Source organism: Trichoderma atroviride, chromosome 3 (assembly GCF_020647795.1).
Source record: "Trichoderma atroviride chromosome 3, complete sequence".
Lineage (NCBI taxonomy): Eukaryota > Fungi > Ascomycota > Sordariomycetes > Hypocreales > Hypocreaceae > Trichoderma > Trichoderma atroviride.
Window position 1 is genome coordinate 1689852 of NC_089402.1, and position 14194 is coordinate 1704045.

The 14194-nt window shown below is 52.7% G+C and overlaps 7 protein-coding genes across 7 annotated transcripts; 2 read left to right on the plus strand and 5 right to left on the minus strand.

Moving 5' to 3' along the window:
* Positions 1-859: 859 nt before the first annotated feature.
* TrAtP1_005782 (uncharacterized protein) lies at positions 860-4783 on the minus strand. Its single transcript, XM_066112860.1, has 3 exons — positions 4528-4783; positions 3241-4424; positions 860-3168 (listed from the first exon to the last, which is right to left on the minus strand). The coding sequence occupies exons 2-3, from the start codon at positions 3625-3627 to the stop codon at positions 1351-1353; spliced, it is 2205 nt and encodes a 734-aa protein (XP_065968946.1). The 5' UTR covers positions 3628-4424; positions 4528-4783; the 3' UTR covers positions 860-1350.
* Positions 3919-4083, plus strand: TrAtP1_005783 (uncharacterized protein; the record flags this gene model as incomplete). The annotated part of the gene is made up of 1 exon (XM_066112861.1): positions 3919-4083. One exon carries the CDS (start codon positions 3919-3921, stop codon positions 4081-4083), a length of 165 nt encoding a protein of 54 aa, XP_065968947.1.
* Positions 4784-6260: 1477 nt separating the features above from the next.
* TrAtP1_005784 (uncharacterized protein) lies at positions 6261-7025 on the minus strand (the record flags this gene model as incomplete). Its single annotated transcript, XM_066112862.1, has 1 exon — positions 6261-7025. One exon carries the CDS (start codon positions 7023-7025, stop codon positions 6261-6263), a length of 765 nt encoding a protein of 254 aa, XP_065968948.1.
* Positions 7026-8067: 1042 nt separating this feature from the next.
* TrAtP1_005785 (uncharacterized protein) lies at positions 8068-8526 on the minus strand (the record flags this gene model as incomplete). The annotated part of the gene is made up of 1 exon (XM_066112863.1): positions 8068-8526. The coding sequence occupies one exon, from the start codon at positions 8524-8526 to the stop codon at positions 8068-8070; it is 459 nt and encodes a 152-aa protein (XP_065968949.1).
* A 46-nt stretch (positions 8527-8572) lies between these two features.
* TrAtP1_005786 (uncharacterized protein) lies at positions 8573-9929 on the minus strand (the record flags this gene model as incomplete). The annotated part of the gene is made up of 2 exons (XM_014089062.2): positions 8573-9313; positions 9525-9929. The coding sequence occupies 2 exons, from the start codon at positions 9927-9929 to the stop codon at positions 8573-8575; spliced, it is 1146 nt and encodes a 381-aa protein (XP_013944537.2).
* A 1026-nt stretch (positions 9930-10955) lies between these two features.
* On the minus strand, positions 10956-12456 carry TrAtP1_005787 (uncharacterized protein). The gene has a single exon (XM_014089061.2). The coding sequence runs from the start codon at positions 12275-12277 to the stop codon at positions 11132-11134; it is 1146 nt and encodes a 381-aa protein (XP_013944536.2). The 5' UTR covers positions 12278-12456; the 3' UTR covers positions 10956-11131.
* Positions 12457-12575: 119 nt separating this feature from the next.
* TrAtP1_005788 (uncharacterized protein) lies at positions 12576-13670 on the plus strand. The gene is made up of 2 exons (XM_014089060.2): positions 12576-12761; positions 12927-13670. Exons 1-2 carry the CDS (start codon positions 12648-12650, stop codon positions 13593-13595), a joined length of 783 nt encoding a protein of 260 aa, XP_013944535.2. The 5' UTR covers positions 12576-12647; the 3' UTR covers positions 13596-13670.
* Positions 13671-14194: the final 524 nt, after the last annotated feature.

Consider the following 14194-nt stretch of genomic DNA (forward strand, 5'->3'; position numbering starts at 1 on the left):
GGATCTGCTGCTTACTCGCAGAGGCATCAAGTGCTCCCAGAGATGTAAGCGGAGAGCCGCACCGGCATTGGAGAGCAACTAAGCTGCAATTCGCCAGACGGCTAGGAGAAACAAGGTCCAATAGCTGACACTGCTCTGTCCTCACACGCATTTATTGAAGGCGCCCTTGAGTGGACGGGCTCTTGATACCTACAGGCGCTATTCGAGCCCGGGTCCCGTAATCTCAGACCCGGGAGATCTCCCAGCAAGCCAAAGCCGGGGCCCCAAGACTAGATGCAGCCGCCCCTCCGTCGCGGATAGTGGCATCAACATAGTTGTATCTCGTACTGAGCCGTTATATCGATGGCCTTTGTGGTTTTTTTGACAAGAGAAATGACGTAAAATGAGAAGAGAAGGTGTAAGATAATACTAGTCTATTTTTAACCCATCCCACCAACCAACATCCGAGAGACAACCTTTTGATTACTGAAGTGATCTACCAACGAAGATCGCTTGTTTCCAAATCACTTGCTAAATACCGTATCTATTGATAGCATGTATTGACATACTTGACGGTCTGGTACTAAACTGCGGAGCAAGTCGAGCCTCGAAAGCTTATAGGCCACACGACATTTCTTGTATTCCTCATCCACTCCATACTGTACAGAGAAATCATCAAAGGAAAGATCGACATCATCATCATCCACTTGCTAGCATGTTAGCAGCGAAAAGGATAATTGTGTGTACTTATAAGCAAGCGCTCAAACAGGATGAGAAGAATAGCCGCAACCACTCTTCATGTAATGCAAACAAACGTATCATGTAAAAACAACCACTCAAATAGTACATCACATTCCAATCCCTCGGTAAAGTACGGCAATGATGTAAAGTTGTCAGACAAGCCCCCTGGCCATCTGTCCAGGTCTCTTGCCAGTTGATAGCATGCTCATATATACTCCCCTCTCCACATCCTATCAATATTATATAAAGAGTTCAATGTTACCCAATGCCTGTAGTTAAAATGTCTTACAAGGCCAGCATAAGCCCCGGCACGATGCTTCCACACAACGACGGCCTGCAATTCTCTCTGCATGCTTAATGTGTCCCATGTATGCCCCCCCCACACTCATATGCAGTGATCAAATTCCATCCTTCCAATATATGCAATGCCCTGGCCAGTCACAGTGCCCCAGCATGTACTCCAAGTGTGTGCCCATGTTAGTTAATCCCCAAATCTCAGTGCCCAAAGCGTTGTTTCCCTTCCCTCCCGATCCGTTCAAAGAGGATATCGGGACTTGCAAGTATATAAAAGAAAGATATAAAAGAAATCAAAAAGCAAATAGGTATCTTTTTTTTTTTTGATCACAACTCTCAAATGGGATCCCCCTTCATTGCCGCTATTACCTTGTTTTGCATATCAAACAGTTCCCGGTCTCGCTTCTCAATTTCATCCATGAGAGCGCCATACTTGGCCTGCCACTGCTGCGCTGTCAGGCCTTCTTCCTCTTGCTGCGATGCCTCGTTACGCTCTTCCGGCCCAGGCTTTTTCCACATCGTCACTGGTACACTATGAGTCATGGTAAACTGTCCCTTGAGAGGGCCAAACCGATATTGCCAATCAAAGTAGTAGCTGTAAACGCCCTCTGAGGTCTCGACTCGGTAGCATCTCGGACGATTCGACATGAGCATCTTGGCGCCGCACAATGCCGCCAGGTTGATCAGAAAGGCTTGGGAGGATTCGGCATTCTTGTACATGTGCTCGATCGTGGCATTGACCATGGCGGTACACTCGTCTAACCCTGCTATCTCTTGCTGGTTCCCCTGAGGGTCCACCCAGTCGGAATTGTGCAGTACATGGGTGAAGTAGGATATTAGCCCGTCCAGGTTGGTCCGGTCGTCCAAATCTTCAAAGAAATATCTTGGCACATCCTTTTCTGGGCCAGCCTGGCTTGCAGAGCCGGCAGAAGTTGGGACGGTATTTGCATCGTTTGCTCTGGCCGTAGACGGCTGTGAAAAGGGGTCCCAGCCATTAGCCTGCGGCATCTGCGACAGTGGTGGAGGAGCCTGGGGCGGCGGCGGCGGCGGCGGTGGCGGTGGTGGTAGTCCTTGGCCAGCACCCGGGAACGTTGGAAGATCATTTGCTGGCTGCCCATTCATTGGTAACATTGGAATTGGTGGTGGTGGTAGCGGTGGTGTTGCCAGCCGAACTGTGCCTCCTTGTCGTTCGGGGACTTGCAAAGATATGCTGGGACGAGCAGGTCTGGCGCCAGCGTCGAGAGGGTTGACACCCATTCCGGCAACTAAAAGGCCAGGAGGCGCAGTGGGCGTCATGATGCGTACTTGCGCCGACTGCAGCGGTGCAGCCGCATCTACTTGCGCATATGGGGAGACTTGGTTACGGATCTGCGGGTGCATCTGAGCTGCATCGGGCATCATTGGTATGGGGTCTTTGGGAGCCACCTGAACAGGAGGAGGATCGGATGGGTTGCTATCGGGTGTCGGGGCCCACGAAGTCATGGGTGAAGGGTTCGAAGGGTGAGGAGCGTTGGGGGCGATGGGGGCGATGGGAGGGTTGGGAGGATTGGCAGGCGGCTCCACGGGCGTGCGATGAATCGGAGGCCTTCCTCGCAGCTTTACGCTGCTGTCGGCTCCTTGTGGCTTCCAAGCCGACGATACATTCTTAGGGCCTCGTCGGTGGGCAGAAAGCTTAGGCTTGGACGGGGTGATGGCGGAACGAGGTTCCAGCGCGTCGTCCCAGAACGAGCTCCTGGTGGACGGCGTTATGGCCGAGTTGGGATATCGGGACAGCGGAGTCTGCACGGTGTCGTTGGAGCTCCAAGCAGCGACGGCGCCCGGCCGGGAAGGGTCCATCGGCAGCACCTGGCCCCGGGCATCTGGATGGGCGGACCACGAGCCCCGATGGCCATCGATTGCCGACGGGGGCGATAGGCGTGGTCGCTGGGCGGCCGGAGAGCCGGCGACGTCGTCGGGTTCTGGCCTTCGGCGACCTCGCTTGGGGCGAATGTGAGGCAAAAGAGCCCTCAGGGCCATGTCGTCTTCAATGGCCACGCCGTCACGTACAGGCCGGCCGGTAGGATCTGGATCGTCTGGGATGCTGGTCCAGTAATCGTTTTCAATGTCCATCAGATATTCAAAAAAGGCCTTGACATGCATCGAGTTCATCCATTTCTAGGTGATCAAGTTGAATTAGCAAATGTCATTCCATTGGTCCAAGCGAAGAGCGAGCAGATGACAACATACCTTGAGACGGACGCCGTACTGGGCAATCTTCTGCACGCTCTCGTCCTTGGCCAGGTCCGGCGGCTCGACGCCCAGCGTAGTGGTCAGCTCGGTCCATGTCTTGATCTCCTTGCGGTAGAAGCGCCGCACCAGCTCGAAGATGACAAAGGGGCTGAAGCTCTTGCCACCGCTCCTGGGCGGGTTCGCAAAGGCCTCGCGCAGGCTGTTTGTGTCTGCGTCCGGCGGCAGCGCAGGGTTGCAGTAGAAGATGAAGCGCACGTAGGCGTCCTCGATGGTGTCGGCCGTCACGCTGCGGTCGGGCAATGCGGGCGACAGGACGGGCTGGCGCGGGTTTGCGACGGTGAAGCCCGTCTGGAGCGTCGTCGCCACGGCTTGCGGTGAGGACATGATTGCAGGCCGTGTTGGGCTTTCATGTCTTTGTTACGCCGTGTCGCCCGGTCTGTCCCGCGCGTCGCTCACACAGTCGTTTGATCAATCGGCAGATGGTTCTCTCGCTTGTTCTCCCTCCCTCTCCTTCTTTGTCTCTCTCGCTATCCGCGTTTCGGAGACGCGCCGTCGGCTGGCTGCTTGGTGAGGCCCAGGCGCTAGGCTAGGACATGCTGAGAGCTGAACTGAACATGCACAGCTCGCCGGCCGCAACGGATCGGTGACGCAACAGAACAAGGGTTCGCTCGCAGGATGGAAAAAAGAGAGACGCAGCGGCAGAAGCGGCAATCGAGCCAGAGCAGCGAGGTCTACCGGGCGATTGTCGAGACAAGCATTGGTTCAGCTCCAAGGGCTGGAGATGCAGAGCCCGAGGGCAGGCATGACGTTCCCGAGACGAGAAGCAGCACGGCCCGCTAATGGAGTGCTAGCAATAGAGCTGGAACTGAAGTGCGCCGTTCGCTAGTCGCCTTGCGGCCGTGGCTCGAGGTCATTGGCGGAGCAGCGAGCCGCCGCCGACAGTGCGCAGGCTAAATATAGCCACATTTGCGCTGGACGGACAGGGTCGCAGGCAATCTAGGGATCGTGCCGCCATTGGATCATCAAGTGTTTGCGAGCATTGAGAGATTGCGGCAGGATCTAGCGACTGGCAACCAGCGGCGGGCTTACGTTGTGCCTCGGCGGTGCGCGCCGCTTCTGTGAGCTGAGTGCTTACCTGCTGCACTAGGCATTTGCAGCCCCTGAACGCGGGACGATGGGCTCTAAATCATAAACTCAGCTCACGCTCATTCTCACAAGTCATACAGTAACTGCCGTGCCGCCGCAGTATGTGCGAGGCACGGCTTTGCCGCACGTTGCACCCACCAACTAGTACTGCTAAGGGCCTTAAAGCAACGGGGCCAAAATTGCTGCTAATCTGGACGCAAGCGATCGCCGTTTCGTATCTTGGCTGCTTGGCTGCTACATTGGCCTGGCGGCACTTGGCGGCAGAAGGGAGAAAAAAAGAGCGGGCCGCGGCAGCACATTTCATTTCGGCGGCCAAAGGAAACCCCCCTTTAGTAATAGTCCTCTATGGAAAAGTCTCGGCTTTAACAAATGCAGGACATCCCGCTCTTGTGCCGAATGAGAAATGCGGAGGATATTCATAAGCATGTGCCGGCTGCGAGGAGAATCTCATTCGGTTTTAGGGGTCCCCATGCTCTGTTAGGTTTTGGGTTCAATGTTTCTTATCGCTTCGCTTTGCTTCTGTAAGATGGGCGATTCAGATATTGTAGCAAACTAGAAGAAAAGAAGCTCCATCTCAACTGCATCTACAGATACTGACATGTGTAGTACTGCTTGAAGTCGGCTATCGGCGATGACGTCAATTACGCACAAGCTGCAAATTGGATGCACAGCCTATTAGAAGCGCGGGAGATTCCGTTATTCAGCCAATTTGAGTGAGTATATTGAGTAGCTGAGGAATGGCCGGCTGCTACCCTACATCTGGATACCAAGTGCCGAAGGATTTCAATGAACTGGTTGCCACCTTTGTTTTCAAGGACAGCCTTGAGCCCATGAGGTAAAAATCATACAAATTCACGGAAATCTTAATTTTCATCAAGGATCGGCCGAACCAAGCAATGCAGTAGTCGAGCAAGTCGATGAATTTACCTCGGTAGATCGCTAGAACCAAGCCTATTACAAAGTGACTACCGGCTCTTTGGAATTATTCCCTACAAATAGGAAAACATTTCCCCTTCCATCACCATGTTCCCGCGGCTCCCCTCATCAGATATTACTAAACCTCGAAATTAGGCTTTTCAATCTCCCGCCTACTAAATCCAACATGAGAGATTGTACTGGAAGCAAACAATCCGTTTATTCTAAATGGTAGGCATCTCGTAATTTCATGTGTACCTACAGTAAAGGAAAAGCACGGCTATATCCGGCAACCCCAAAGAAAGGAAAAAACTGGATCTTGGCATGTAATCGCACCATCTCGACCTTCTTCACGCTAGAACGCTTAACCTGCACCACATAGTGTTACAAACCTTCTTCTGGAGTGCTGCCACCCCCATCGGGAAAACCGTCCCTATTTCGGCAACCTGCTTGGGTAAGCAGCCACGCCTTACAAATGGCATTGGACGAATAGCTGCGCGGCGCTGTGACGTGCTCACAAGCTACGACATGGAAAGTCGAGCCACTGGCCGGGTGTGATGCGGATGGATTTGAAATCGGATATGACGAGGTAGCTAGTATATATATTGGGGAAGAGAAGCTTGAATCTGTTTCCATCAATATCAATCAATCAAACGATCAATCTCATCTCAGCGTCCAGTCATCTATATAATCCTCCGTCATCTATAGAACACTTTGATACCCCGCCACTCCAAGGACAAGAATAACAAGAAGAGCATCAACAACAGATCAAAAGAATAACATACAATCCTCACAACTCTCAACAACACCCCAAACAACACAACAATGGCCGTCATCTCCACAGTCCCCCGCGGCGACGTCACCGCAAACCTAAACTTCTTCACAGCCCCCGCCGACGGCGCAGTCCCCTTCAACCTCGTCGGCGACGGCCACAGCCCCGAGCTCGCCCGCCGCAACTACGGCGACGACTTCCATGACGTCGTCATCCACGACGTCCGCGGCCGCGAATCCGACTTCAACGTCAACCGCGACGCCTTTGAGCTCGTCCAGGGCATCCCCCCTCCGCAGAAACGGAGTTTGTCGACGACGACTCCATCAAGAACAAGTACTACCCAGAGGTCGAGCGCCTGCTGCTGGACAAGATCCCCGGCGCCGACAAAATCTACATCTTTGACCACACCATCCGCCGCTCGGATCCCAACGCCAGCCGCGCGCCCGTCCTGCGCGTCCACATTGACCAGACCGCCGCCTCGACCGAGAAGCGCGTGCGCCGCTACTTCCCCGACGAGGCCGACGAGCTGCTCAAGCGCCGCTACCGCATCGTCAATGTCTGGCGAAGCCTCAACAAGGGCCCCATCGAGGCCTCTCCCCTGGCCCTCGCTGCTTCTGCTACTCTCGACGAAAAGGACGTCACGCCCATCTCGCACCGCTACGCCGACGGCTACCACGGCGAGACCGCCGCCGTCAACTACAACCCGGACCAGAAGTTTTACTACTTCAGCGGCATGACGCCCGACGAGCGGCTGCTGATTGAGTGCTTCGACAGCGATTCCCTCAAGGCGGGCTCCAAGACTGGGGGACGGACGCCGCACACGGCTTTTGTTGATCCCAGGACGAGACCTGATGCCGAGGGCCGGGAGAGCATTGAGGTGCGAGCTTTGGTTTTCGGTAACTAAAGACAGTTTGGATTTTGCTGGGAACTTTTTACCTTTGGGATGCATCAATCGGCGCCTATATCTGCTTTTAAATAGGGGGGTGTGCAAGAATGTAACTCAACTTGCATGGTAGAGCATGTTGAATGTTTTGACTGATTGTTGGGGTGGTTTTGCTTTAGCTAGCGTTGAAATAGGCTCGGATGAGATTTGTATAATGAACAAGAACAATCATTTCAATTTTTTCAATACACATCTATCTGTGTGTCTCCTGTATTACTTGCCATGTAAAGAGCAACATGCTGCCAGCACTGAAGCAGCAGCAGTCCAACCAAAAGTGGTCCAAACCCAAAACACAGCTTGCAGAAAATCAAAGCAACAGCATCCTCCTTACTCAAAGTCTCCGCCCCCCCTTTTTGTAGTCATGCCCAGGCCCTTGTCCCAGCCTGATCTAATCATCACTGTGATAGCAGCAGCAATCCAATGCCTGCGCCATCTCTCTACTACCGCCATAAGGAGATGCCACAAGGAGAGAACAAAAAAGAAAACGAAAAAGACGTATAGAATCGAACCACTGGCGTATATAATTAGAAACCGCAGAAGGAAGACAAAAATAGAAAAGTCCCGATACCACCTCATGGTTGATATCGAAAGTAGCTAGGAGAATACCCAACCACCAAGTCCAAGTAAAAGAAACAACATGGCGCGGTAACTAACAAAGGAGAAGAAAAGAGAAGTAGAATGAAAGAAAAGGAGAAAAGAAAAGTTATAGTGTAAACACTAAGAAGATGAGGTAGGTCTTGAATGGAAAGAATGTAAGAAAGAAAATAAAAAATGAGGAGCTATTCTTCCCTTTCCCCCCTTTCCGGTGGAAAAGTAGATATAGATGAGAGAGAGAGAGAGAATGAGCTTATAAGAGAGAAAACCGGGACGCCAGCCGTCGCTTCGCCATGCCATGAAATGCTAATATTCCTGTACTCGACCTTTTCCTTTTTTTTTTGTCGTCGCTTTTTATTATGATGAGATTTTTTTTGTTCATCTTTGCCCAAAGACAGCGTGTACATTGCGTAGCCAAAATTCATAATCATTGAACTTTTTTGGTTGATTGATTTCAGCCTCGACGTCCCTTTCCACGGCCACTGCTGTTGGTTCCTTGGCGGCTCATAGCCACACCACCAGTCTGACTGCTCTGTCGGCTCATCGGGGCTGCTGCCGCTGCCGATAGGGCTGCCAAGGAGAGGCTTTGGTGGATCGGGCTTGGCTGATCGCGAATGTTGCTGGAAGGGATGCCGAGAGCGTCACGGAGATTCTCCGGGTCATCGCGAGCAGCGCTCGTAAAAGCGACATATCGGCCCTGGTGGTAAGGCACGGCCACGGCCTCGAGAATCCTACGCAGACCACTAGACGCATCGAGATGAGCTCCGGGCCTGTGGGTTTGGTCGTACTGCTTGAACAGGCCCATGACGGAAAGATCAGAGGCAATGTCATCTTGCGACAGGGGAACGGGGAAGTTCTGGTCGGCGGATCTTGGATATGGCTTGAGGTACTGCTGGGGAACCGGCGGCGGCATCTTGGGCGGCTCCTGAGCATGCATCAGGTCCAGGTTGGCAGGGATCTCAAAGTTGGCGATGCCCTCGATGCCCAGAATCTTGTCGTCCAAAAAGTTCTGGTTCGCCCCACCCCCTAGTGCTGCGAGTTGCATGCGAGACCTGTCGCTCCATCATGGGGGCAGCAGACGGCTGAGAGTCGGCATCGTCCTTGTCCATGTCGTTGCTGTCGCCATTGCCGAACTCGCTGTCGTCGGGGGACGACGCAGTGCCGTTGCCGCGGTTGCGCAGCACATACTGGTGGGCGGCGAGGGCAGCCGTGTTGTAGTGTAGAGACAGCTCCTTGTCTGTAAAGAGCTTGTCGATGCTGTAGACGGGGCCGTTCTGCTTGGCGGCGGCGCGGGCCTTTTCCGACTGCCACAGGGGCGTCGTGCTGTTGGGATCCAGAGCCCGGCGCGAGGGCACCGGCGATCCGTCGTCTTCGCCCTGGTTGCGCTTGCGCTTCTTGCCGTCGGGAAAGACCTGGAGATCTTCGGCATCTTTGCGCAGCCGGGTCGCACGCTTGCCATGGGCACCGCCGGGGCTGGCGGGGTTGGTCAGGCTGAATTGATTTGGATTGAGCAGCAGGGCGTTGGAGTCGTTAATCTCCAGCACTTCCTTTTCTCGGTTTAGGCGGTTCTTCTTTTGTGTGAGGCTGTTGATCAGCCGGTCGCGGAGCGTCTCGGTCAGGGCTCGATGCTCTCGCTTGGCCGTCTCGACCTTGTACGCGTGCGTGTTCTTGTATTCTTGCACCTTTCGTTCATATTCGTTCTGTTCAAATCACGGCATGTGTTAGCCTAGCTTATAAGTGACGCCACCTTGTAGAGATACGGGGAAAAAAAATGAAGAGAATAAGGGAAAAAAAGAAATAAAAGAAGAGCGACAAGAAAAGTTGTGCTGCCTCTCCTCTCCTCTTCTACCTCCCTCCCCTGTCCGTATGTGTATATGGGATGTACATGTTCTTTTTCATTTTCTTTCTTACCTTGGACTGCACAAGCTGGAAGTCGCGGATCTCAATCAGGTCCTCCACCTCGTCAATGAAGTCTGGGAAGCGGATTCCCGCCATGTCCATGAGGCTTCGGGCGCCATCGGCGTGCACTGGCGGCCCCTGGGCCTGTCTGTGTTCCTGCAGCAGCTCGGCCGCCTTCTCGAGGGCGTTGGAGGCGTACGGGTCGAAGCGCTGCACAAGGCCGACCTCGTACTGGATCTTCTGCAGCTGGTCGCGGTAGGTGAGGTCTCGGTCGCGCTGCAGCTTGTCGTTCATGACCGACAGGCGCTCAATGAGGGCCTGGCGCTTGCGGTCACGCTTGGATTGGGACGCTGGGCCTGGTGAGCGGCGGTCCAGCTTGACGCCCACGGCGGAGGCGACTCCTTCGCTCGCCTCCATTGCGGATCAGGGAGCGAGAGGCCGTTGGTGCAAGGGCGAAGACGGTGCTTTTGGTGTTTTTTTTCTTGTGCAACACTGTTTGAGGGGACGCAGCACGGACAGGACAAGGCAGCGGCAGCTGAGCAGCGAGCAGCGGAGAGCGGAATGGTCAGCTGTGCGGATTGCAAGGCGATGTTGGATGCTGCTGCTTGGAGGTTTCGGAGCAAAAGCCTGGCTAGCAGGGACTTGCGTCTAAGTCTGGGGGTGGTGTATTAGTACGACGGTATTAGTGAGAGGTGTGGGCGACTCAGGTCACTTTTCTGCCGCTTTGATTTTTTTGTTAGCCCAAAGTCACAGCAAACTCGGGGCCAACTGAGCTCAAGACAAAACGGAAAAAAAGCATAATCAAGCTCTGGCTGAAGTAAAATCAATAGCTAAATAGACATGAAATGGATATCCAACTTTTATATAAAATATCATCTTTTCCCGCCTCCATCTGAGCCGCCTCTGCCACCGCATCCTGCGTGATTTGTCGCTTTCCTAAGCCGCTGTCATTCTGCCTGCGTGACCTGTTCAGCTCAGTTTCTCTTTTAGCACACTTGCATGCCATTTCGGGCAGCTTCACCGCCCGCCGATCTAGCGGCTCTTCTCAGTTACAAACGCCCTGTGATTGGCCCGTTTGAGCCGACGGCAAGAGGCGTCTATGGAGCATGCTGTACGTCTGCAGTGTCTTCTACTTTGATTACTGTGATTCTGTATCGAGAATCTAGGTACAGTGTACGGCCTGAGTACCCGCCGGCTAGCAGTACGTGTACTCGCGACTGCACGTCTAATGGGCGCTATGCCACATATGGAAGTACTTTGGCCTGCTCATTGCCTTTTCCGGCGTGCGTCATAGCCGAAACGGCGCAATGCAGCTAATAACGCCCTATAATTAGGCTTCAAACCGCAAGGCTGGCCCTGTATGTTGCGAGAAACGAATTCTATATATACAATGGTAAGCAAGACACAAAATAAATCATTTACGTTGATTGAGGGCGTGTGAGTGGCAGAATTTGTTGTAGTCATTACTCATCTTCCATCATCTCATCTGTCCAAGCCAGGTCCGGTGTAACACAGGCTCTGAGAAGCTACCTTATATTTCTTTCAAACATGACCAGGTCACATTTCTAGTATGACCATGGCAAAAAGGAAAAGGAATAAAAAAAAAAAGGTTCATCTCCTCACAATCCGCCACGGAGCTTCTGCAGCTGGCTCATCAGCCCAAACCCAGCAGGCAATGCCTTTTCTTCAGCCACGGCCTCTCTCGCCGCCACGCCACCACTGGCCTCACCCCTCGCAAGAATAGCCTCGCTCTTCTTCACGTCGACTTCCTTCAGCAGCTCGCGGTGTCTGTCCTCCACCATCTTGGCCAGACTCTCGATGAATTTCGTCCTGCCCTTTTCCTCCGCAGTGCCCGTCCACACTGTTGTCAGCTCCTTGAGCTTCTCGATCCTCTCAGCAGCCTTCTCGATTCCGGAAACAGGATCGTCCTTGTTGTTGAGCAGGGTTGAAATCTCTTCTCGTAGCTTCTTTAGCACTTGCTGGCCCTTTTCCTCTGAGCTCTGCAGTTCCGATCCAGGCTCTGGAGCCGAGACAGATAGGAACCCGGAGCTGACAGACACTTCAGAAGGTGGAAAGGTGAACTCCATGGCATCGCCGAATGTCTTGATGACGGAATCCAAGCGTTCGCGCACAAGCGTGAGTGTGCGTAGCTGTTTGATAGAATCTGGCTCTTTTCCTACCGCACCAGCACCAGTTCCAGCACCAGCACCAGCCTCCGCTTTTGTCGCTGCCTTTGCTTCCAACTCTTTCCCGTCTTCTGCCACAGAATCTTTCCTTTCCTTGTGCTTCTCTTCTTCAGACTGCTTCTTCTCGCCCTCTTCCTTGGCCTCGCCCTCCTTCTTCAGCCCTCCCGGCACGAACAGCTTAATCTCCTCCGCCAGCTTCTCAAACAGCAGCTCCTCCAGGCTCAGCGCCTCTCCCCGCATCATCTCCACCTCGTACGACATCCTGCTCCCGCTGCGGAGAATGTCATCCGTAATCTGCGTCAACGTGTCCGAGAGCCTGGTTGTGTGAGCGTCCAGCTGTGTCAGCAGCGTCTGGGACTGCGTGGCGAGCTCCGCAAGGGGCACGGCATTGGGATTCGACGTGGGCACCGGTGATTTCTGTGCCAGCGGCGGTAGGTTGGCGTTGATGTATGAGATGGGATCGAAGGACGGGTTTAAAAAGGCTTGCAGGAATTCATCCGAAGTGTGCTGTGAATTGGGCTGAAAGGCCAGCTTTTTAGATGGCGTTGAGCTTTCGCTCTGCTTGATGTCGGTCGCCATCTCGAGCTCATCCACCGTGTTGTTCCCTATCGCCAAAACAAGAGGAGAAAGCGACAGAAATGAAAAACCACGACAAGGGCCCGGATTGTAAGAGCCTGTTTGATAATTCTACCGAATTACGAAATGCAATTGAGAAGCCTGCTGCCGTTATAATTTCTCAGTAGTTGTCCAGTTGTAAATGTCCAAGTGGCAAGTCGCTACAGCAGGACTGCTACCTCCCTAGGTAGCCGATGATGAGCCGATCTCAGTCACACTTCTCAGCGCCCTCTCTCACTCATTCACTTATTCATTCCAACTTGTCACCGCCAAAAAGCAAAAAGCAAAATCTCAAATTTAAAAAAAAAATCTCGAAATATTACACTGCCAAGAAATGAGTGACAACACCACCGAAGAAATGCGCATCGACCCCGCCAGAGCTCAAGCTCTCATCTCCCAGCTCAGCTCCGTCAAGGACCGCATCGCAGCAGCCGCTCAAGGTCGAAATGTAAGCACTAGAATGTGATGATTTTGATTTCTCATCACCACCACTACAATATTGATATACATTCACATATAACATCTTTATACACACACGCTCAGCCGTACATAGTATATATAGACAATAGACAGGAAAAATCCAAGTCTTTTTCAGACTAACTCATCCCTCCAGGTCCGCCTCGTCGCCGTCTCCAAGCTAAAGCCAGCAAACGACATCCTCGCCCTCCACCAAACACCCGCCTCCCACTCCCACTTTGGCGAAAACTACGCCCAGGAACTCTCCCAAAAGGCAGACCTGCTGCCCCGAACCATCCACTGGCATTTCATCGGCGGCCTCCAGTCCGGCCACTGCAAGAACCTCGCCAAGATCCCAAACCTCTTCTGCGTCTCCAGCGTCGACTCCCTGAAAAAGGCCCAGCTGCTCAACTCGGCGCGGACGTCCATCCCGGACCTGCCAAAGCTCAACATCCACGTCCAGGTCAACACCTCTGGCGAGGAGGCAAAGTCCGGCTGCAGTCCCGGTGCGGACACCGTTTCTCTCTGCCGTGAGATTGCCCAGAATCTGCCTGGCCTCAACCTCCTCGGCCTCATGACCATTGGTGCCATTGCTCGTAGCCAGGCCACCACTGCGGAAAACGAGAATGAGGACTTTGAGGCCTTGAGAGAGCAGAGGGATTTGGTGGCCAAGGAACTTGGACTGAGTCCCGAGAGCCTGGAGCTGAGCATGGGGATGAGCGAGGATTTCGAAGGAGCTATTGCTCAGGGAAGCAGCGAAGTGAGGGTTGGCAGTACCATCTTTGGACAGAGACCGGCCAAGTCGGATGCCAAGATAAAGGAGTAGGTAGACATATAAAACAGTACAAAAAGCAGGAAAAAAAAATATATATAATTTGAATACACGTACAGTTTATACTAATCTTACGATTGACATTGGAAATTTTAGTCATGGATGTTATGGATGGCTGGGTAGTTACGTTCAAACAGTCGATCGAATGAGCCTCAAAGGTAGAAAAAAATTACTAAATAGATAAGTAACACTAAAAGGTGGTATCGACAACAGGATCCTCCTACTCGCCCTCTCATAGCCATCATCATATGTTACAACTTTCGTTTGATAAAAGGAGAAGAAGAGAAAAAAGACAGCCGCTTTCATAGGAGGAAAGGCAAGAAATATACTAAATTACATACAGAGAAAACCAAGAAAGAGTTTTGCCTTCAATCTCGCCCATCGCCGGCTTTCAAAAAAAAAAAAGAAAGAAAATATCTCGTCCACGCACTTTTGATATCTTTTATTTCTCGTCCATCATGCTTTCTCTCTCTCCCAAAAAACGCCCAATATGCTTCCATGCGTGTCAAGACATTTCCCAGTCAGTCATGTGGTTGTGGTTGCCAAACATATTTCAGCAAAAAAGAAAATATGTCCAGTCCAAAAAAAGGAGA